Here is a 24,143-nt window from a genome sequence, read left to right as displayed (position 1 = left end):
TCTCATCTAACAATAATTCATACTGAAAATAAAAAAAATAAAAAAGTGATAAATATAGAAAGTAAACCCAAAAAAAACAGTGATTAATTCATCAAAATGCCATCACAATAATTGTGTCATAAACAATATCCTAAATTGTGAAGAAATATAATAAATACATTTATTGAAAGTGATAAGTGTATTTATGAGTTTATAATTACCATGAATAATATATAAAAGTATGCTAATAGGGGTCAGGTAGAAAATATTATCCTACCTTGACCAATAGTGCCTAATAATGTGAATAATAAATATGATTTCAAGTGAATTACTGAACTTAGTGAGATAACTTCTCATCTAGTGAAATTAACTATAGTGAATGAAATCGTACATGTTCAGAGTGATTCCCTATTCCATGTTCATATATCATTTTATTGAAGAAAAACCCCATAGTTTATATATTCATTAAGCAATGATGGTTGTAGACCTCCCATTAAAAATGTCAAATTGGCTTTCTCTCTTAAGTAATTGTTGGGTGAGGTTGCCCCCTCTTATACCCAAATGTACTTTCTCAATACCAAACGCTGTTAATCCACTGGGATTACCTCCATGGTAATCATTAAAGTGTTTTGCCACGGAGGTCAATGGTTTGAATTTTTCTTTGTCAGTTCTGGAATTTCTAATTGAACCAATATGCTCTAAAATGCGTTGTTTCAGGGCTCTTGTTGTCATGCCAATGTATCTCATCCCGCACGGGCATGTGATACAATATATTACGCCCACTGTTTTACAATTAATGTAATCCCGTATTAGATGTTTTTTTCCATATTTGTCCATAAAATGGGTGGTTCTTTGCATGAAAATACATGCCTTGCATTCCCCACATCTGAAGCTTCCTTCCACAATAGCCTTCCTCCTATTAGACTTGGAGAAATGGCTGTGGACCAATTGGTCCTTAAGATTGACCGAGCGTCTCCAACTAATCGATGCCCTTGTACCCAGGGCTTTGGCAAGATCCTGGTCTAACAACAATGTATGCCAATGTTTGTTAATTATATTTTGGATATCCCTCCATTCTGAACAAAAATCTCCCACTAATCTGATAGTTTCAGGTTTACCCTCTGTCATGCCTTTATTGGGGTATAATAGGGAGTTCTGATTCTTCTGTTTTGCTTCATACATCGCTCTTTTGACAGCTCTTCTGCTGTAGCCTCTCTGTACTAATCTGTCAGCAAGTTCATCTGCTCTCCTTTCAAATTGTAAGTCATCTGAGCAGTTTCTCTTGATACGAAGAAACTCACCCTTAGGGATTACTTTAAGAACTGGAGGGAAATGGGCACTAGTTCTATGTAGAACACTATTGGTTGCCGTGATTTTCCTATGTAGGTCAGTAGATAGTCTGCCGTCTTCCCCTCTTTGTATTTTTAAGTCCAAAAAAGTAACATCAGAGTTACTAATTTCAAATGTAAGTCTTAAATTGAGACTATTGATGTTCAGGATCTCAATAAATTCAACAAATTTATGTCTGGGACCATCCCACAAGATGAGAAGATCATCTATATATCTCATCCACACTAAAATACATTTAGTGTACTCCTCATGTATATCACTGAAGACAATACGCTCCTCCCACCATCCCAAGTAGATGTTTATCCACAAAATCACGTCTGTCCTGTAGTAGGAACGTTTATGGACTTAGTCTCAAGGGATTTAGGTGTATTATGGAACAAAGACCCCAGATATTTAAAACAGATGGGTAATCTCAAAAAGGTAGAGATTGAAGCCCTTAGAGAAATCCAATCATGGGATGACATTATTATTAAACCCTCTGACAAGGGGGGGAATGTGGTCCTATGGAACAAAGAACTTTACATTTCGGAATCTCTCAGACAACTTAAAGATAAAACAACTTACAAATGTTTACCTTTCAATCCATCTGAGGATTTTAAAAGACAATATAAGAACATCATTACATCTGCTTATCAACAAGGTATTATCATTAAAACGGAATTTCAGTTCTTGGAGGTGGGTGACCCAGTGGTCCCCACCTTTTATTTATTGCCAAAAATACACAAAAATGAGAAATCCCCACCAGGAAGACCGATAGTATCTGGCATCAACAGCCTTACAGAACAGGCGAGCAAGTTCTTGGATATTCACCTGAGGAAGTATGTAATTACATTACCCTCATATGTGCAGGACACATTGGATGTCCTGCGGAAATTAGATGAAATTCATATTGAAGAAGGGGTTCTGCTCGCCACGTGCGATGTAGAATCGCTATACACCAGTATTATACATGATAGGGGGATTGATGCAGTTAAATTCTTCCTTGAAAAGGAGAGACTAACCACGTTTGGTGAATTTCTTTTGGATTTATTGAAATTTGTGGTGACAAAATTTTTTTTTGTCTTTAATGAACAGTTTTTCTTGCAAGTGAAGGGCACAGCTATGGGGGCGGCTTGTGCCCCCACCTATGCCAACATCTACTTGGGATGGTGGGAGGAGCGTATTGTCTTCAGTGATATACATGAGGAGTACACTAAATGTATTTTAGTGTGGATGAGATATATAGACGATCTTCTCATCTTGTGGGACGGTCCCAGACATAAATTTGTTGAATTTATTGAGATCCTGAACATCAATAGTCTCAATTTAAGACTTACATTTGAAATTAGTAACTCTGATGTTACTTTTTTGGACTTAAAAATACAAAGAGGGGTAGACGGCAGACTATCTACTGACCTACATAGGAAAATCACGGCAACCAATAGTGTTCTACATAGAACTAGTGCCCATTTCCCTCCAGTTCTTAAAGGAATCCCTAAGGGTGAGTTTCTTCGTATCAAGAGAAACTGCTCAGATGACTTACAATTTGAAAGGAGAGCAGATGACTTGCTCACAGATTAGTACAGAGAGGCTACAGCAGAAGAGCTGTCAAAAGAGCGAGATATGAAGCAAAACAGAAGAATCGGAACTCCCTATTATACCCCAATAAAGGCATGACAGAGGGTAAACCTGAAACTATCAGATTAGTGGGAGATTTTTGTTCAGAATGGAGGGATATCCAAAATATAATTAACAAACATTGGCATACATTGTTGTTAGACCAGGATCTTGCCAAAGCCCTGGGTACAAGGGTATCGATTAGTTGGAGACGCTCGGTCAATCTTAAGGACCAATTGGTCCACAGCCATTTCTCCAAGTCTAATAGGAGGAAGGCTATTGTGGAAGGAAGCTTCAGATGTGGGGAATGCAAGGCATGTATTTTCATGCAAAGAACCACCCATTTTATGGACAAATATGGAAAAAAACATCTAATACAGGATTACATTAATTGTAAAACAGTGGGCGTAATATATTGTATCACATGCCCGTGCGGGATGAGATACATTGGCATGACAACAAGAGCCCTGAAACAACGCATTTTAGAGCATATTGGTTCAATTAGAAATTCCAGAACTGACAAAGAAAAATTCAAACCATTGACCTCCGTGGCAAAACACTTTAATGATTACCATGGAGGTAATCCCAGTGGATTAACAGCGTTTGGTATTGAGAAAGTACATTTGGGTATAAGAGGGGGCAACCTCACCCAACAATTACTTAAGAGAGAAAGCCAATGGACATTTTTAATGGGAGGTCTACAACCATCAGGGCTTAAAGAATATATAAACTATGGGGTTTTTCTTCAATAAAATGATATATGAACATGGAATAGGGAATCACTCTGAACAGGTACGATTTCATTCACTATAGTTAATTTCACTAGATGAGAAGTTATCTCACTAAGTTCAGTAATTCACTTGAAATCATATTTATTATTCACATTATTAGGCACTATTGGTCAAGGTAGGATAATATTTTCTACCTGACCCCTATTAGCATACTTTTATATATTATTCATGGTAATTATAAACTCATAAATACACTTATCACTTTCAATAAATTTATTTATTATATTTCTTCACAATTTAGGATATTGTTTATGACACAATTATTGTGATGGCATTTTGATGAATTAATCACTGGTTTTTTTGGGTTTACTTTCTATATTTATCACTTTTTTTTTTTTCCAGTATGAATTATTGTTAGATGAGATCATAATGACATTATATGACACTGGAATTTATTTATATGGTATTGTAATTTATTCGTTTTAATTTCATAATTTTAATTTTTAATTTTGGTATCATGTTGGGAAATTATTTTGTTGATTAAATTTAATTATTGTATGATTGGGTATGTTATTCAATTTAATTAATTTCGAGGAGATTTCTCTATAGATTTAATTATTAATTATATTTTTCCATCATTGGAGAGAGAGATATATATATATATATTCATTTTATTTCCTAAGTTGAAACTCCAGGCGGTGAATGGGTTAAATCCTTTTATTCATAGTGGATTGCAATAGCTTCTCCGCAATAAGATAAGAGGATCATAATCTGAATTAGGCACTAGCTAATAAGTTATATTGATAGGCCTATGTATCTACTAATTATAATAAAGTATAGTACTTGGTGAAATCCGTTATCCATAGTGACTACAATGGCCATTTTAGTTACTTTAACAAAGGAAAACTGACAGGTAAGATTGATAGGCTGAGAGATCTGTCAATCTTGAATATGCATACTGATTGGTGATCAGTCAGAATATAGCCCCGTGCAACCCACTTGTCGGATTGATCCTATGATGAAGCGTTAGCGAAACGTACGTTAGGAGCACCGCACACGTGGACCCGCGTGTCCGGTGGTTTTAATTGTTGCTTGTTCACCTCATGTCCTCCATATACATTATACCGCTGGGCAATATTGCCAATAATAAAATGATATAAGATGTTGTGAATGCTAGGCTTAGATCAGACTATGAAGATCATTAAGCCTTTATATTGGTCAGGAGTAACGCACACGTGAAACATTGTGTTTGCAAATCTGTGTTAATACAAGTCCATCCACGTACCTTCTTTAGACAGTATACTGCTGATGGGTAGCGCTATCAGTCAATTATGAATTTATGATGCCGTCAATATGGAGTTTTCAGCAATAGCGGATCTCGTCAGCGGCACAGCTATTTATTAGCCTGTATTATTATCATACCCTCACACAGTATGCAACAACAATTATGTTTATCAAATGATACAATGGTGTGGCAATATCAACCTATTGGATACATAGATACTGTCTGTATAGAGGTAGTTCTATTTTAAACAGTGGGTGTAATTAGTCCATATTGCACAGTATTGCCACTATTATAGTGGTATACAAGTCTCAATAGAGAATTCGTCGTAATTTTGGTGAATTACGTGATAATCCATGTCGGCATAATTAGGTCGAATGTGGATCGTGGTCATTAACTATAATGATATTAACCTGCGACTGGACTTATACGCAATCCATTTTAGTATAAAGCCCGCATATTTGAATATCATCACACCACTTGATAATTGTGCGATTATCCATGTATGAATAATTTCGGTATGAAGTGATATACATTGAGACACGTAATATAATGTGTTACGTGATCTGATACTAATGTGATTGAAGGATTTATAAATCACATTTAGTGAAGATACGACTATACTTCAGATCAATAATCTACACTATAATTGATCATTACTGATAATTATAATACCCCAATTAGTTTACAACACATCGGGGTCTGAGCATTCACACTGTGACGGAGTCTTGATTTGTGAAGTTATTAAACTATCCATTAGGAATATTAATTAGACTGATAGTGGACACGACATTTTAATTTTATATATATGTTAGGTTTGTTTCACATTATAAGCACTTTAACACTTGGCACTTTATATTTCGCTACAATTTTAATAGATTCAATAAAAGTTAATTTTTAGATTCATTGCATTGGGTCACCAGTTATGAGAAGTCATAGCAACATGTTTCTATAACTGATAGTCCGTGAGTGCCCCTATTGGAACACTTTTTCTTTGTCTTTAGTGTATGTATTCTTTTGTTTCTGGGTGCACCCCCCTTCAAACTATAATTAATTGTAATCATATTAATACGATATAGGGGAAGGACATCATATAATTATGTAGGTCAGTGCGGACAACCCCTTAGCTTTGTGGTTGTGACATCATCAAGGTTCTTTGCCCACTTGGTTCTAGCTGCTCGTCTACCCTGATGGTAAGTACTAACTATAGTAACTCCCCAGCAGCGCTGCTGTTTCCCCCTGTTGATAAATTGTGTGTATAAGCATGTGCTGAGGCTACATGTGTGTATGTATGTGAGCTGAGCCTACATGTGTGTCTGTTTTTTTACTGGGACTGTATGTTGTGTGCATGTGTGCTGAGACTGCATGGTGTGTACTGACACTGCATGGTGTGTGCATGTGTGCTGAGACAGGATGGTGTGTGCATGTGTGCTGAGACTGCATGGTGTGTGCTGAGACAACATGGTGTGTGCATGTGTGCTGAGACTGCATGATGTGTGCTGAGACCGCATGGTGTGTGCATGTGTGCTGAGACTGCATGGTGTGTGCATGTGTGCTGAGACTGCATGATGTGTGCTGAGACTGCATGATGTGTGCTGAGACTGCATGGTGTGTATGCATGTGTGCTGAAACTTCATGATGTCTGCTGAGAGTACATGGTGTGTGCATGTCTGCTGAGACTGTATGTTGTGTGCTGGGACTACATGGGTGTGTGCATGCATATGTGCTGAGGTTACATATGTGTGCGAAAACTCTCAGTCCATAAATCTGTGCCCTCTGGCTGGAGCAAACCCAGCATAATAGATATTGGAAAAGTAAAATAATGTCCCATAGACATGCATTTATACATTTTTGGGTATTATAACAAACTCTGTGGATTGATTTTATTATAAAGAGGAAAAGTGGTCACCATTCACGTCTATTATTACATTGATTCTTAGACTGTATAATGGGCAGCTGTGTCACTTTGGGCTCATCAGCTCCCTTTTTTTAATGTGTTGTGCTTACCTCTGCAGTATGCTTGTATAAGTGCAGGCATGGGTTTATCTGTGCCCCTTTCTGCACGGGCATGGTCTTACCTGTGCCCCTATCTGTGTGGGCATTGTGTCACCTGTGTGTGCACTGCGGTGTGGACATGTGCCCATCTGCACAGGCATGGGCATACCTGTGCCACTGTTGGTGAAGATATAGGCATACCTGTGTCCTTGTAGTGGTGTAGTGGTGTGGGTATATGTGACCATGGGCGCTCCCTGAATGTAAGCAGGCCTGGTGGGTAATGAGTTTTTCTAGTAGGAAAACTGAAGTAAATGGCAATAAAATGGATCTTACCTACTGTAGGCACTATTCGGTATTTAACCATATGAGAACATATGAGAGGTTCCAGTTATTAAGTGAAACAAATATGACATTTATTCATCATAGTAAGAAATGTGATAATAAAAAACATGTGAAGATGTATGAAAACATGAAACATTTAGCATACAAAATCATGAATCGTTGGGTACCCAATGGAAACACCCAAATTCACCTAGGCCAAAAAAGTTTAAATCACAGCGATAAACAAAGTCATGGCCACATTCTTCTGGGATTGCAGAGGTGTTATTCTCATCGATTACTTGAAACCAAACCAATCAATCAATCAATCAACAGTGATCGATACATTATTACACTTAAGAAGCTGAAAGAAGCCATCCGCAAAAAACAAATTCCACTGTCAAATGTCATCTTACACCACGACAATGCCAAACCTCACACTTCGATGGCAACATCTGCGGCCATTACCAAAATGGGTGGGCAATAACTCCACATCCACCATACAGTCCTGATTTGGCCCCTTCTGACTTTCAACTGTTTGGCCCTCTCAAATACTGTCTCCAGGGTCAACATTTTGAAGACATAGAGGTTGTTAAAAACGCCATACATTCCTGGGTCAAACACCAACCACTGGAATTTTTCCAAAGTGGATTCACAGCTTGGGTTGAGAGGTGGAGAAAATGTTTGAGGGCAGATGGTGAATTTTTTGAGTAGAGTCATTCTGTTACTAAGACTTCAAAATATTTTACTGCAAATTTTAAAATCTTTATCTATAATAAAATTTGAGTTGTGAGCAGGTAGGCATTACTTTTTGAACAACCCTCGTATAATACTGAAATGATAAATCCAGAATCTTCAGCACAACCTGCAAAGAAAAAAGATGGGCTTTTTGGAGAGGCAACACAGAATCGAAGTACCCATAGACTGAGAAATCATCGACCTTGGATGTAATTGCAACCTCTATGGAGGATAGATCCATATATTGAGCCTGAGACCTACAGAGTCAATGATCAGAGAGGGAGATAAAATATTAACAAAGCAACCGGCAATGGTGTCAGATAATGTCGGATATATCATTCTCCAAAATTTGAAGACGGTTTTACTATCAACACCAGGAGCATCACCACCCTCCAGAGTGGGAATGCATGGCTTCATATCAGCTAGCCGAATCTCGGTATACGGTAAGTCATAACATGAAAGAGACAACACATCATGCAGGTGCGCCAGTTGAGTCACGAGCCTTTTTTCAGAATCAACAATAGCATGAGGAGACAATCCACATTATTCAGAGATGGTATAGCCACAGAAGGAGGTGATAGATATAAGTTAAATCAGGAGATTAGGGTAATGCAAATCTTGCAGGAGATGATCCCTAAATATAACTTAGGGAGTCTTCAGGGGTCAGCAGACAGGGAAATTAGGCAGTGGAGATTCAAACGATAAGACACAGCAGCAGTCAGCAGTCTCAGTTACAGTACCACACTTTCACTCTGGAGAGACTGTTACTGACACAGAGCAGCACTCCAAGATGGCGGCAGGGGCTGGGAGTTCCGGGACTGTAAAAATCCGCAGAGAGTTGTAGTTTGACAGGGACAGGATTTGCCACCTATCCACCTGTCCAGGACACACACCGGGAAACAGATGTAGCCAGCGCTGGAGTCGGGAGCCGCATCAGCTGAGGAAGCCGGATCCAAGATTGCGCCCGCGACGAGGAGACACTGCAGGAGGAAACTATCAGCACCTGTATCACAGCAGCCAAAGAAGACAGGCAGACCGAGGGACTCCCGGAACGTGGAGAGGGAGGTTGACAAAAGTATGTTAGTGTAAGGGTCCAGGCAAATGATCCAGGATAAGTGTGACGGATGTTTGGGCCCAGGAGCTATAGAGTCAGCTTCCTATCAATAGCTCGTCCAGGCCACGCCCCCCGGAAATCTAAGTTTTTAGCCTGACAAAGATTATTTAAGAACAACAATGTTTTGCCAGAACTTGTAGGACCTGTGCTGAAGTCACCTCTGACTTTGGGTCTGATTTATTATATGGAGCGCAATAGCGATTACGCACGCAGTCTCACTGTGATAGTTTTCTAATTCACTGTGAACTCTGTGCTGTCGCAGCACATCATAAGGACGCCCACTTTACCTTACACACATACGTAATCCTTAGCAAGACTGCGAAACCTTTGGTAACATCGAGTACCACTGCAGCTTCACGCACACTTGAACAAGCGCTGACTTTACTCAGGAATTGCTATCATCATTGCATGCAGTGAGTACACAAGCTGCGTACGGCATCTAAGTGGATCATTTATGCACGTCCTTGCAACGGCGTTCAAACGCACAGGCAAGCCTGTGTTTTGCCGACCACCCCCCGGTCACTTCCCACAAAGGGTACTTCCTGTCAGTCATTCTGCGATGGCAGTGGCTGGTTCGCGCACACACACTGCGATGCATACACATGTGAAGAATCAATAAACAGCCAACTGGGTGCGTAATCGCAGTTGCGAACGGTAATGAATCAGGCCCTTTGTCGTTATCAGAATTGTCCAGGTAAGTCCATGAGAATATTTCTTACTTTTTTTTTTAACAATGAGAATGAAGGTGCTAGGTGAGGCTGACAGTCCAAAAGGGAAACATTTCTGTTGAAATGCTGATGACAAATTGTGAATCTAAAACACTTTTTCGTACGCATGGTGAACTGGTACATAGAGGTAAGCATATTTGAGATCAACTGAAGTTAGAAAACTTCCTACCTCAATGGGTTTTCGATTCGTCCTTACTGACTCCATTTTGAATGTCCTGGTTTTGCTATATATTTTGAGCTTCCTTACATCTAGAATAATGCAAAACCGTCTTCTGTTGTTCTCCTTAATGAATATATTGGAACAGAATCATGGGGCTCAATTCAATTCAACCTCCTGGGCGCGAGCAGAAATCCGACAAAACTGCTGGCGCGATGCCGTTTTCTGCACTTAGGCCCTCATTCAGAGCCGTTCGCTATTTGCGTTCATTCGTTCAAAAACAAGGGGTGGCTATGCAAATGATCCGTTCGCACATTGCAGTCTGTTCACACCTCTAAGTCTGAATGAGCGAGCAAAACATACGCTCTTTTATTTCTTAAAAACGCCCCCTGGCCGCTCGCACCATACGTCATGTCCGCTATTTATTAGATTAATCGAGTACATCGAACAGGATATGAACTGCTCGCTATTCTTGTGGTTGGTTTTTTCAACCGCTATTTTGCGAGCAGTTCTGAGTTAAAAAAAAACAAGTGACGTGGTCATTGACGCTGCTATATTAATTATGCACACCCATAAAACGCCCGTTTTGACCTTTAAGCACGCCTGCGATCGGATCTCCACTCCCCGTTTTCAAGCACCTTCCCCTGTTACCACCCACATACGCCTCATTCTGTCACTCAAAATAGCAGGCACTCGCTATATTGCGTACAAATGTTTTTCGGCCGCACTGACTGGTTCGCGCATGCGTACTAAAAACCGTACGCATGCGCAGATGTGCGAACATCGCTCGGAACGAGCGTACTGCCGCTAGTGAGTGGCTCTGAATGAGGGCCTTAGTGCGAGTACGGACATTCTCCGACAAAACAGCACGGTGAATTGAATAGCTACGGGAGCTCCTTCCCGGCGCTATTCAATTCGCGTTGAATTGAGCCCATGGTCTTCATTGGGCTATGGCATCCTGCCAATTATTTTTTGTTGCAACAGTGCTATCCGGTTTTCTTTCATAGCTACTTCTCCTTCCCATCATTTTAGGATTAGAGATTTTAAAAATGGTTTCCTGTGGCAGATCTAGGCATTTATATCTAATTACTTTTAATATCCATTAAATGGTAGTAGTTGAGGTCCATTCTTCTAGGAATTTCAAAAGTCTGCTTCCCACTTCAATGTCCTGTGAAACATTGAGCATCCTGTACTTACCGAGAATAGGATCTGAAGAATTCTCAGAAATCCTTCCCTTTCTGCTTGTGAAAAAAGGTGCCTTGATGCACATTTTTTGATAACGTCTGCCACAGCTTCAGCAAGGCCTGTAGATGTTTGCCTCTTTGAAATCTCTTAGGGCTTTTATCAATTGTTTGGTTTTGCAAATATTTCTTTTTTGGCATGTCCTTAAGCATGTGCCTAACCCTAAGTCCACCCGGTGGTCCCTAAACCTAACCCCCCCATCCCTGGGCTAAGTGTATACTTACTCGGCAGAGAGGATGATCGGTCTGGCGTCCTTGGCATTGAGATTAACATAGGCATCGATATTTCACTGATTACGGTGTCGGGATTGAGACCGGCGGTCTCATAACTACATCCCCATTCAGCCATGTGGGAAGGTTTCTACTGCTATTGCTCATTGGAACTGCAGTTAGGGCAAATCTTCCCTGCAAATCCCGAGAGGCAGCTTCTAAATTCTGCACAATTAAAAGTTTTTAACTTTTTAATCTGAAGTCAAGGTTCCCACTAAAATCCTGTTGACAACATCTCCCCTCTATCCCCAAAGTTGGTAATCTGGATGTCATCCTTGACTCTGCGCTCTCTTTGTCCCTCACATGCAGCCCCTCTCCCAATCCTGCCATAATATTTCAAAGATTAGGCTCTTTCTCACACTGAAAATCCAAACAAATGTTATTTCTCTCTGGCTTACTGTACTCTCACCTCTTTAGCCTATAACTACGGTCTACATCATTTTCCTCTCTCGTCTCTCTATCACACCACTGGCTCCCTATCCCATATAACTTCTGAAATTACAGCTTCTGGAATATCCCCCTACACTCGACTTTTTATTGGAGTACAACTGCGCCTTCTTGCTCCCCTTTGTTTTCTCGATGTAATTATGTAACATATGGACTGTACTTATGTATATTCTAGCATTTGTGAACTTGACTGTTACATTCTTGTACATTTGTGATTTGATTGTATGTACTATGCAGTTCTCTGGAACCCTTGTGGCACCATGTAAATTAAAAATAATAATAATAATAATAATAATAATAATAATAATAATAATAATGTAATGCAGATTGTGGAACCATATTGTTATACAGTCTATGCTTACTGTTGTGTATGATCTGTTATGTAAAAATTCTCATTCTCTTTCTATAATAAAAACTATTTGAGTTAAAAAAATAAATGATTGCACATAATGTGACACGCTTGCACGTGACCTCATGAAGCTCTGGAACATAATTTACCAGTCTTAAAATGTGCAAAGTGATAATTTAGGAGTAGTAACACTGAAGGGGGCTAGGGATAGGCATAGCCGGTTTTACCATCTTGCCCCTGATAAGTACTATCATTGGTAGATGTGCTCCTCCTGGCAGTAGAATAACCACAGCTAAAAACACAACAAACCCTGACTATGATGACAAAAAAGAATGCGCTATCACTATGTGGTAGTGGGGTTGGAGATGAGAGAAGGGAAAAATATGTTGTGTTGTGGGAAAGGGAACTGCGATTGTATTGTGGGTGCAAATGAGGCAGAAGTGGAGAAAATTTACTTCTAGTATTCTTTTATTGATAATATTTTTATTGAACAAAAATAATAGACAGCATTTCTTGGCATATCAACGTCATGGCATAAGAAAAACAAATAATAAAATAAAATGAAATACAAATATCTCACATAAGAGTTGGTATTGTACAATGACATATCATGGACTACAACATGATACACAGATCGATTCAAATCAGTATACAGAATCTGGAGTATGATATAAAGTAGACCTCAGTCTAATAATAGGATCCTGAGTGAGGTATCTCACATCTAAAACAGTGGTGTTCCCTTTTCAAGTACCTCCATGTTACAGTATACCAAGAGGTCAAGCTCACCACTCTCCGCATATGGTCCTTAGTCAATGGTGGTAGAGCCATGTTTCAAAAAACATTTTTGCTCTAGTTTCTACTTCGAGACAACATTCAATCCAGTCCATCTGATACAGATAGGTTAGACGTGGTCACATAAGTGTTAAAGGGATAGGATAATTTTTTTTGGCAACTGCTGCTATTCTGGCTAACAATAAACAAACTCCTCTAGGTGTTTTCAAGGTGGTTGATGGAGGATAATAATTCCATAAGGCCCATGACGTCTATATTTTAAAGGAAATACATAAAGTGTTATTAATAAAGGATTGTACCTCCATCCAAAAAGCCCACAAACAGTGAACAATGGGCCTGATTCAGAGCCACTCGTAAGCGGCAGCTCGTTCGCTCCCAGCGATGTTTGCCCAACTGCGCATGCGTACGGATCGTTATACGCATGCGCGAACCAGTCAGTGCGGTCGAAATTCATGTGCTCGCAAAATAGCGAATGCCTGCTAATTTGAGTGACAGGATGAGGCGTATGTGGGTGGTAACAGGGGAAGGTGCTTGAAAACGGGGAGTGGAGATCCGATCGCAGGCGTGCTTACAGGTCAAAACGGGCGTTTTATGGGTGTGCATAATTAAAACAGCAGCGTCATTGACCACGTCACTGGGTTATTTTATAGCCAGAACTGCTCGCAAAATTGTGGTAGCAATAACCAACCACAAGAATAGCGAGCAGTTCATACCCTGTTCGATGTACTCGATTAATCTAATAAATAGCGGACATGACGTAGGATGCGAGCGGCCAGGGGGCGTAGTTTCCCAAAAAACGACCGCAAGTTTTGTTCGCTCGTTCAGACCTAGAGGCGTGAACAGACCGCAAACAGCGAACGGTTCATTTGAATAGCCACCCCTATTTTCAGGACGAGCGAGCGCTAATTGCGTCCGGCTCTGAATCAGGCCCAATATCAGCATTAGATGCAAAGCACTGAAAACAGGTAGGGGTAAATTTACTAAAGTGAGAGTTTTTAGAAGTGAGTTTTAGAAGTGATGTTGCCCATAGCAACCAATCAGATTCTAGCTATTATCTTCTAGAAAGTGCTAGTTAAATGTTAGAGTTATCTGATACTCTCATTAGTTATCGAAGTTTTGGGGTATAATATGCCCTATGTAATATTTTGTAGTGCATTTCCGCATAAGAAGCGGAAACTAATTGTTTATTTAGCGTGACAATAGACGTTATAATGGACTTTAAAGTTGGAACTGAAAAGGTATCTTTCTATTTAGCTAATCCAGTATTAATTTTAGAAAGATCTAATTTCCTTCTAGTATGATCATACAATAAGGAAGTAGGACATGACTTACCCATCCCACAATATACCACAGTGTCTAATGTGTTACATTTGTCCAAGGGGTCAAGGAGGGATAATAATTTAGTAATGTAACTATGTAACTTAATATAAGCAATAGTGGAAAGTGAATATTAGGATTGCAAAATAATATACATAAATAGTTGAAAACCTCCTTGTCTGCGCTATAGATATGAAATAAAATCACAGACCTTAACCGGATATTGGATTCTCTTTCATATATGATACATGATGTCCACGTATCCCCAGGGTTGATACCCAAAAGTAAGGGGAAAAAACATATATTGTGAAGTATAGTTTAATACAAATGGCACATATAATAGACATACATAATCACATCCACATAAATTAGGATAAAAATCTTCAGGGCATAAGTTTCCACACAAAGTTAAAAAGTGCATATGAAGCACCTATATAAACATATAATAGATCCAAATGTATGGAGAATGAACAAAAAACGGGTATCCACAAATGGCTGGGGCGTAACAATTACCGGATTGGAGTAAAGGAGCTGTTAACGAACAGAAATTAATGAGCCAAGGTGTGTAATGACACAGAAGTAGTCCCGGGAACTGCACTGGTCTGGGCTTCAATCTCCACTACCGGATGCTGCACTCCCTGCTTGTCCGTGGTTCTCCCGTCTAACACTAACGCATTTCAACCCCTGGCTGGGGTCTTTTTCAAGGTGAATATGATGCACACTTCCTTCCCTAACCAGCTTTGTTAGTCACCGCACCGGTTCACCTATCACTTTCTTTTGGATATATCTATTCTTTCTTCCTCAGATAGAGTGATAGTGGTGCTGCACAATGTTTAACTATCGTGATCATAGAAAATCTCTCTTAGAAAATGCATTTAAAGAGGAGGGTGACACAGGCATTTTGATCGACGATTATTTGGAAGGAATTATGAGAAAGCTAGAGAATATATTACTCAGGGAGAACCGGATTTGATGGGAAACAGTTACTCTTGAAAAATATGTTGCCCACCAAATAATACCTAAAGGATTGTTAATTCATAAAATGGCCTCCTTCTCATCAGCTAGTGAGAGTTTTAAAGCAAAATGGGATGCCATTTTACATACATGTTCATTTTCTCTAATGAATCTCATAATAGAAGACAGACGGAGGGATCTTATTTCACTAGAAAAAGAAATTTCTACATACAAAGAAATGATCCCACTATTCTCAGATACACCTGAATATAAAGAATTGGAAAATAGAATAGGGATAAGTATAAGAAGAAATTAAAAAATTCTAGTTGATCATAAGATCAAAAAATTCAATAGAGATAGGAACAGTATTAGTACAACAGATAAACCATTGTTAAATAGTGAAAATAATAAAACTGGACGGCAAAACCGAAATATGAATAATACTCCGATTAGATATAGGGCTGAAAAACCACAATATAAGAATGATAATTGGAGAGAAAGAATGGAAAGAAGGAATAATTATAGGAAGGATACACGTGAATGTATTAAGGAAGATCTCCGCCCTGATAAAGAGACGATGTGGGATAACAGATTCCATCCTGAATCAAACATTAATCAAATGGAGTTTCAGGAATGGAAGGGATCAGATGAGAGATATAAAAATGGGAAAAAGAGTGATATAACATGGAGACAACCAGAAAATGGCACTAGATTACGACAGGATTATGGGTATATAAAGGAAAGACCCATTATTTTAAAAAATCAATATCAATCTCTGTCTGAAGATTGCGAAACCTCAAACACTCTTTTTCTGGAAAAGGGAGAGATACCCCTTGAGATAAAAAGAAGAGGGTGTAGGGGAGGAATAAAAAAGAAATTGGGGAGAAAAAAGATCTTGAAACGAAAGAAAAAGAGTAAAAATAAGAAAAATAAACCAACTGAAAGCACTGATGAAATGGAAAAGTAGTCATTTACTTACCATTGAGGAAACAAAAGTACTTGAGAAAGGGTTAAAATATGCCACCTCTATACCACTAAACAAATTCACGATATTTGTAGATTTGAATAAATATGTAAGAAAATTATCCATCAAAAGGTTCTTCTTATCCAAAGAGGAAAGCAATTTGAATTTTGAAATAGAAACAGAAAAAACACCCTTTAAACCAAAGTCAATTTTTAATCCCACATATATGAAAGGAAATTTCATTGATACCTTTTATAACATGGTGTGTGATGATTTAAATAAAATAGAGACTAAAGGTATTAGACAAAATTTAACTTTTAAGGAACACCAAGCCCTAAAAGGATTGAAATCGAATACAGATATAGTTATCAAGCCCGCCGATAAAGGCGGCGGGGTGGTGATTTTAGATAAATACATGTATGAAGGTCCTCAAACAACTAGAGGATAGAAGTGTCTATCATAAACTTAGAACAGATCCTACTGTAGGAATCTTGGAAAAATTAAAATGTTTGATAGACAAATATACCAAGGAAGGAGCATTAGAAGAGAAAGAACAACTTTTCTTGTTCAACCCGGAACCAGTAATCCCGGTTATTTATGTGTTGCCTAAAATACACAAGAATGCAACATACCCACCGGGCAGGCCGATTGTTTCGGGGATCGATTCAGCTGTCAGAATTTATCGATTACCACCTACAGCCACTAACTTTAAAAAATCGTTACCACTTAAAGGACACAAAAGACTTTTTAAATTTACTTACTACCATAAAATGGGAAGAGGGTTTAAACATGGTCACAGCTGACGTCCAGTCTCTTTATACTATTATTGATCATAGAGATGGTATTAATGCAGTAACTAAGAGCCTGGACACTAGTACTATGAACCAAAGTTTAAAGAATTTTATTATTGAAGGGGTGAATTTTATTTTAACAAATAATTATTTCACACTCAAAGACGTGTTCTATTTACAGAAGGTCGGGACCGCAATGGGCACCAGGTTCGCTCCTAGTTATGCAAATATATTTATGGGGCAATGGGAGATGGACCATATTTGGAACAACAACCCCTTTGGAGCGGACCTGGTGTCCTGGTCTAGATACATAGACAACGACTTTTTTATTTGGAGAGGTGATAATATTGTCTTGGGATAATTTTTTACTTATTTAAATACTAATCTTTTAAATATAGAGTTTACATTTAATAGTAGCGCCATTGCAGTCAATTTTTTAGATATTACAATTTTTATTGAAAATAATTGAATCCATACAAAAAATTTTAATAAACCAACATATTCAAATGCCTATATCCAAGCGAATAGTTGCCATCATTCGACTTGGTTAAAGTCAATTCCTGGTGGACAGTTAAGAAGACTTAAGAGGAACTGTACAGACCAAAATATGTATGACGTTCAGGCAAGAGAGATGTGCACTAAATTCACAGCATCGGGCTACACCAAAGATGTTTTAATCAAAGCTCTAGAGGAAGTAAGAGAAATCCCAAGGGAAAACCTACTGGAGAATAAAATTAAAGAGAAAAGAGAGTGCCCCTCAATGGAATGGGCATTTGTGACTTCATATAATAGTCAGTACAAAAATATAGAAAAAGTCCTATGTAAGCAATGGAGAATTCTACAAAAGGACCCTCTGTTTGGCTCTTATTTACCGTCTAGACCGAAGTGTATTTATAGAAAATCCCCAAATATTGGCACTAGATTAGTCAGAAGTGCTTTCCCCCGAACAGATTCTGCACTGAGGATTAAATCTCAGGGCTTTTTCCGATGTGGAATGTGTCTAGATTGCAAAGAAATAAAAGGCGATGGCCAAAGTAAAATTACGGAAGTAACGATTAATGGACATAATTGTAAAATTAAAGATTTCGTTACATGCAACACAAAAAGCGTGATTTACGCAATAGAATGCAGTTGCAATTTGTATTACATTGGTAGAACCTCCAGGCCCCTGAAGGTGCGAATTGGTGAGCACCTTAGAAATATCAGAAGGGGTCTGGAGACCCATGCATTATCGAATCATTTTAAACTATTTCACAGCAGTAATACGTCAGGCCTTAAACGCTTTGTAGGACTTCAAAACATAAAGGGCCACTGGCGTAGGAGGGATTTAGCCCAGCAATTGGCCCAGGCAGAAATGAAAAGTATTTTTAATTTGGGCACATTGAAACAGGGAGGACTCAATCTCGATTTCAAGATAAAATGGTTCTTATAATGGAAATTTGTGGCCTTAATACTTACCATATTTATGCACTTTACTGCATGTTTGACACTTTTTCACTTTTATATGTTTTTTAAGTATTTTAATATGTACTGTATTTATGGATTTTTACCAGATTATTAATTATGCTGTTTTCATCTACAGAGGTTTTGTGACTATTAAATGTCACATGATAAGAATGCAAAAGATATCAGCATTAAAGAAGGTAGAAAATAATACTCCAAAGATCTATCTACATGTGGGAAAATGATAAATAACTCATCTAAAGCCAGTCAGCAACCAGAAAACGATACAGCGCTGTTTGTTTACATTTCCTTGACAACAAAGCGGAAGTGACGTTACCCATCTGGTTCCCTGTTGAAAACTAACCGGAAGTATCGGGACTCCAACGGCACGTGATTGGTCGGGCGCAGCTAAGGATCATGGGACTTGTAGTCTGATTTCTGTCTAGGGATCAGCTGCGCCCGCGGTCACGCGATTGGAGGAGGGGGGTTTATTAGGTTAGGGAAGGAAGTGTGCATCATACTCACCTTGAAAAAGACCCCAGCCAGGGGTTGAAACACGTTGGTGTTAGACGGGAGAACCACAGACAAGCAGGGAGTGCAGCATCCGGTAGTGGAGATTGAAGCCCAGACCAGGACAATTCCCGGGACTACCTCTGTGTCATTACACACCTTGGCTCATTAAGGACTGTTCGTTAACAGCTCCCTTACTCCAATCCGGTAATTGTTACGCCCCAGCCATTTGTGGATACCCATTTTTTGTTCATTCTCCATACGTTTGGATCTATTATATGTTTTATATAGGTGCTTCATATGCACTTTTTAACTTTGTGTGGAAACTTATGCCCTGAAGATTTTTATCCTAGTTCATGTGGAAGTGATTATGTATGTCTATTATATGTGCCATTTGTATTAAACTATACTTCACTATATATGTTTTTTCCCCTTACTTTTGGGTATCAACCCTGGGGATACGTGGACATCATGTATCATATATGAAAGAGAATCCAATATCCGGTTAAGGTCTGTGATTTTATGTCATATCTATAGCCCAGACAAGGAGGTTTTCAACTATTTATGTATATTATTTTGTGTTGATGGAGGTGTGAGGATACCTCCTAATTTTTGATTACCTCCTATCCGCAGCTTTGTTACTCAGCGCACCAGTTCACCTATCACTTTCTTTTGGAATATTAGGATTGCGTTCTTAAGTTTAAGTGTAGACAAGGTCAGGACAGAGGAACACTCATCGTCATTATATTTGTACACAAAACCAAGGCCATGGAGGCACCAAGATCGAAACACCGTAGCTGAATCACCACTTTGAAAATCAGAATTAGATAGTATTGGTAAAGAGTGAGTGTAAGAAAGTCCAAGCCGTTTAGAAGAGGGTTAGTTTAAACATCAATAGTAAGATGATGTGGGGCGTATGTAGTAAACTAATAAACTTACAATCAGGGCTGAATGCTTGATCAAGTGACAAATGTACAAAATTATTACTTCCCCCTATCCAGTCCAGAGCATACCTGAAGTTAGCTGCCAGAGCATAATCCTGAGCATTTGGGAGATTAACCCCACCAAGAAGTAATGGTTGTTGTAATTTAAATAAAGAAATTCTAGGACATTTGCCAGCCCATATGAATTTAGTGGGTGCTCCATTAATAATTTTGATAGCTCTATTTGTGAGGGTGAAAGGAAGCATCTGGAGTGGGTAGAGGAGTCTAGGGAAAGAGACCACTTTATACAAAGGACACCATCCTACTTCTAGTATTCTTATACAGACACAGTGCTGACAACTAGATAATTTCAGGAGGAGTGCTTTTGGAGCACTTGTTAAAATAGTACAATGGTAAACCACTATACCCCTCAATTGAATGTGTGCTGGAAAGATGCCAGGTGATTCTTTAGGAAAGCCCTTCAGGTATAGCAATACAGCTATATTACTCTCAGTCCAGTGGTCTATTACTATACAGGTGTGTATATGTGTACAGTGTTGGTCAGATATGGCATCCCGTACTAATTGATAGTCTTACTGGTAAGTGCTGAAAATACTGAACCCATTTCAGGGGATAGGTGCCAGCTCTGATAGCTCTTCTGCAGCTGCCTTGTGTCCTTCAAGAGGGTTATGTTTGGTGTTTGCAGATCTATGATCCTGCAGTCCTGGAGGTTTCTCTGTAAGCAGCTGGTATGTGCGGTGCAGGTGCTCATCGTTCTGGCCGGAGAGAGTCTTATCCAGTGTAGTGTGAAAGTGAGGACAGGGCTGGCAGGTTCTCTGTTGCCACATCCAACGCATTTCAGTAAAACACAGGAATGAGGGACATGTGGTCCTATATACCCTCCAGGTGTGTCTTGTTTCCCATATGATTCTGTTTCCACAAATGGTTTAGGAATAATTTTGTCATCCAATATTGCATGTTAAAATGGAATTGTAGCTCCCTCTTTGCTGATAAGATCTGCCACTCCTCTGTTGACCAAGTCCGATGTCTGGGTGTCACGCTTGGCTTTTCTTCTCCCCCAAAAATAAATTTGTTTCCCATTCTTACTTTTGCAATATTTTCAGGATCAGGCCCTTTCTCAACCTTGAAGCTACTAAAAACTCTTGCCTGGATTAGAGAAATCTACTCCTTTCTGACCTTCCAAAAGTCCTGCTTTGCCCCCTTAATACTATTCTTATCTCTACTGTACACCAACTGTAATTTTCCTCTCTTGTTGCTCCCCTCTCTTTCAGTGGCTTCCTATCCCATTCAGAATAATCTTACTTCTTCCACCTACAAAGTGCTCAGACACACTTCTCCAATCTACATATCCAGCCTCATTTACTCACACTCTCTTCACTCTGCCAATGACTGCTGCCTCACATCCTTCCTGACCACCACTTCCTACTATCACATTAAGGAATTCCATCTCCCAACCTCTGAAATGCCCTCCCATGCTCCAATATACCTTCATCCAGACTTCATACTTGATCTTTAAACTAATGCTTGGACTTGTGTTTTCAGAATACCATAGGTTGTCAAGGCACGGTCTAGATGCTGAATGTCATTGTAATGCATTTTAGTAAATATTTATTGAAATCTTGTATGTTGGTCCAGGAAATATATGCTATAACAGTGTCTTTTGTGGATTTGCTTATTATTATATTATATGTGAGTAGATCTGGATCTAATTTTACTTTTTGGAGCACAACACATAATATGTTGACTACACCATAAATAAATGCACCCTTCCCCCTTCCTCTAGAAGAGTTTGGATACAGTACAAATATGGTTGCAGCTTTTATAGAAACATAATAACTTACCCTTTGGGCTGCTAGGGACTGACTGGTCTCTCTCAATGCTAGCGATGTAAAGTACTTTATGCACTGGTCCAGTTCAGACTGAGGTAAGGAAGACAACAACTGGCGTAGTTCCTCTTCTATGGAGTAAATCTGCAACCAAATACATAGAGGTATAGGGCAAGAATAATGTAACAATAAGGTAAGTTTTGCTTATATGTGAAAGGTTAAACTAGAAAGTTTGTTACTCATGTGTGTAGGTAACTAATTGTAAATATCTTTTTTAGTGTGATCCTAATATACTGTAATTTGTATACAAGTCACAGACGAGTTCCTTGACAATTTATATCTGCGAGCATTCTGGACAATTATTTTTTTTTATAAAGGTAACATAACTTCGAGGTGACTTTTTACAGTAGGGACACATTCATTATTTCTTATAAAATACAAGTTTCAATTTGAAACAACACAAGTTGCTTGTATGAGGTAATATTCATAATTATCTGGTATTATATTTAGATGTATTCCATCAAGTAATAGTACCACAATAAGTCATGTGTCAGTAGTGTCACCAATGATCACTACTCATCAAATATAAGGATATATTTTACAGTTCACAGCTACTACTGTACATCATGTCACTTGTCTGCAACGTATACGCTACATAGTTGGATGAATGATAACGATGTATGACAACTTTGTAGTATGAACAAATGGTAAAGCTGAGCCAAACTTACACTATCATCATTTACTTTTGGCAATGCTGGAGGTGGAAGGAAAAAGCGAAGGTCTACATCTTTGCTCCTTGCTAAGCCAATTGTTGTTCTTCTATCACTTGCTTGTGCCACTGTTCTATATTGGTAATCTGCAAAAACACAGTGCCTAGTGAGTACACAAAGACAGCAATTGTAAACTCAGAAATGACTAACAATGGTGGAAACTGCATATATACTCGTATCAGGGTACATTTCTTGGCTGTTAGAATATTAAGAGATATGGTAGACTTACTTTTGTTAACTTTATTTCTTCGAAGTCCATAGGACTCACAGGGATACCATGGGGTGTATGTGGTTGGAGTGATCCAGGCACTAAACAGTTAAAGCTTTAGCTCCCAGGATGCACCGGGTCTCCTCCATATATACCCTGCCCCCTGCCATAAGCAGACAGTTTTGTAAACAAGCCCAAGGCAGGAGCAAGAGAGAGGAGAAGGAGAAACAATGTACACAAGAATCACTCTCACAAAAGATGAGGGAATTTGTGACCAAAAGAAAAATTCCCATTGAAGCCAGGTGCGTCAGGGTGGGCTCCCCGTGGATCCTATGGTCTTCAAAGAAATAGAGTTAACAAAGGTAAGACTGCCATAACTCTTAATTTCTTCTTCAGGGTCCATAGGGACTCCACAGGGATACCATGGGGATGTCCCATAGCAGTTTCCCCTAAGGGTGGGGACACTCCTGAGCAGAAAGGAGAATCTGACACCCAAAGGAAGCATCCTGAGAGGCAAAGGTATGAAAGGCGTAGAACCTGAGAAAGGTGTGGACGGAAGACCACTTAGCCGCCTTGCACAATTGTTCTACAGAAGCGCCACATCGAACCGCCCACGAGGGTCCCACAGACCGAGTCTAATGTGCTGTAACCCTGTTTGGAACAGGAAGATTAGCATGCGTGTAGGCCTGAGAGATTGTCATGCGGAGCCATCGAGCTAGACTGTTTGTTAGCTGGCCAGCCTCGCTTGTGAAAGCCGTAAGAAGACAAAGAGAGAATCTGATTTCCTAAAGGAATTAGTACGATCCACGTAGAACCGAAGAGCACGAACCACATCCAATTATGCTTCACCTGCAGAAAGATCCGAGGACTGGAAGGCCGGGACCACAATCTCTTCATTCAAAAGGAACCGGGATACAACTGTGGGAGGTACCCAGCCCTGGTATGGAGGACATCTCTGTCCGGATGAAACATCAAAAGTGGGGAGCGACAGGAGAGCGCTGCCAAATCAGATACCCTGTGGGCAGAGGTGATAGCGAGGAGAAAGAGCATCTTTGCTGTCAGCCACTTGAGTTATACCAAGTCTAGAAGTTCAAATGGAGAACACCCTGAAAGAATGTTTTAACATCAGGCAGGGGAGCGATCCTTCACTAGGACTAGATTGACTGAGCAGAAACCTGAACTCTAAGGAAGGCCAGGTGGAGGCCGAGGTCTAACCCAGCCTGGAGAAAGGTAAGCACCCGGGAGACCCTAAAAAGTGTAGGGTCATATCCTCTGGGGAACACAATTGATAGTAAGAATGCCAGACTCTGTAATAGATGTGGGCTGAGA

The 24,143-nt window shown here is 39.4% G+C and overlaps 1 protein-coding gene across 1 annotated transcript in view; it reads right to left on the bottom strand.

The window, feature by feature from the left end:
• Positions 1-24,143, bottom strand: part of SERAC1 (serine active site containing 1) — a 203,974-nt gene that overhangs the window by 96,690 nt on the left and 83,141 nt on the right. The window contains exons 7-8 of the mRNA XM_088457406.1: positions 22,565-22,692; positions 21,852-21,980 (exon numbers count right to left, since the gene is read on the bottom strand). Coding sequence (XP_088313532.1) covers positions 21,852-21,980; positions 22,565-22,692 — 257 coding nt within the window. The remainder of the gene's footprint in view (positions 1-21,851; positions 21,981-22,564; positions 22,693-24,143) is intronic.

Source organism: Taudactylus pleione, unplaced genomic scaffold (assembly GCF_031769625.1).
Source record: "Taudactylus pleione unplaced genomic scaffold, aTauple2 ptg000760l, whole genome shotgun sequence".
NCBI lineage: Eukaryota > Metazoa > Chordata > Amphibia > Anura > Myobatrachidae > Taudactylus > Taudactylus pleione.
The sequence above is the reverse complement of the archived record's forward strand: the minus strand, read 5'-3'. Positions and strand labels throughout refer to the sequence as shown.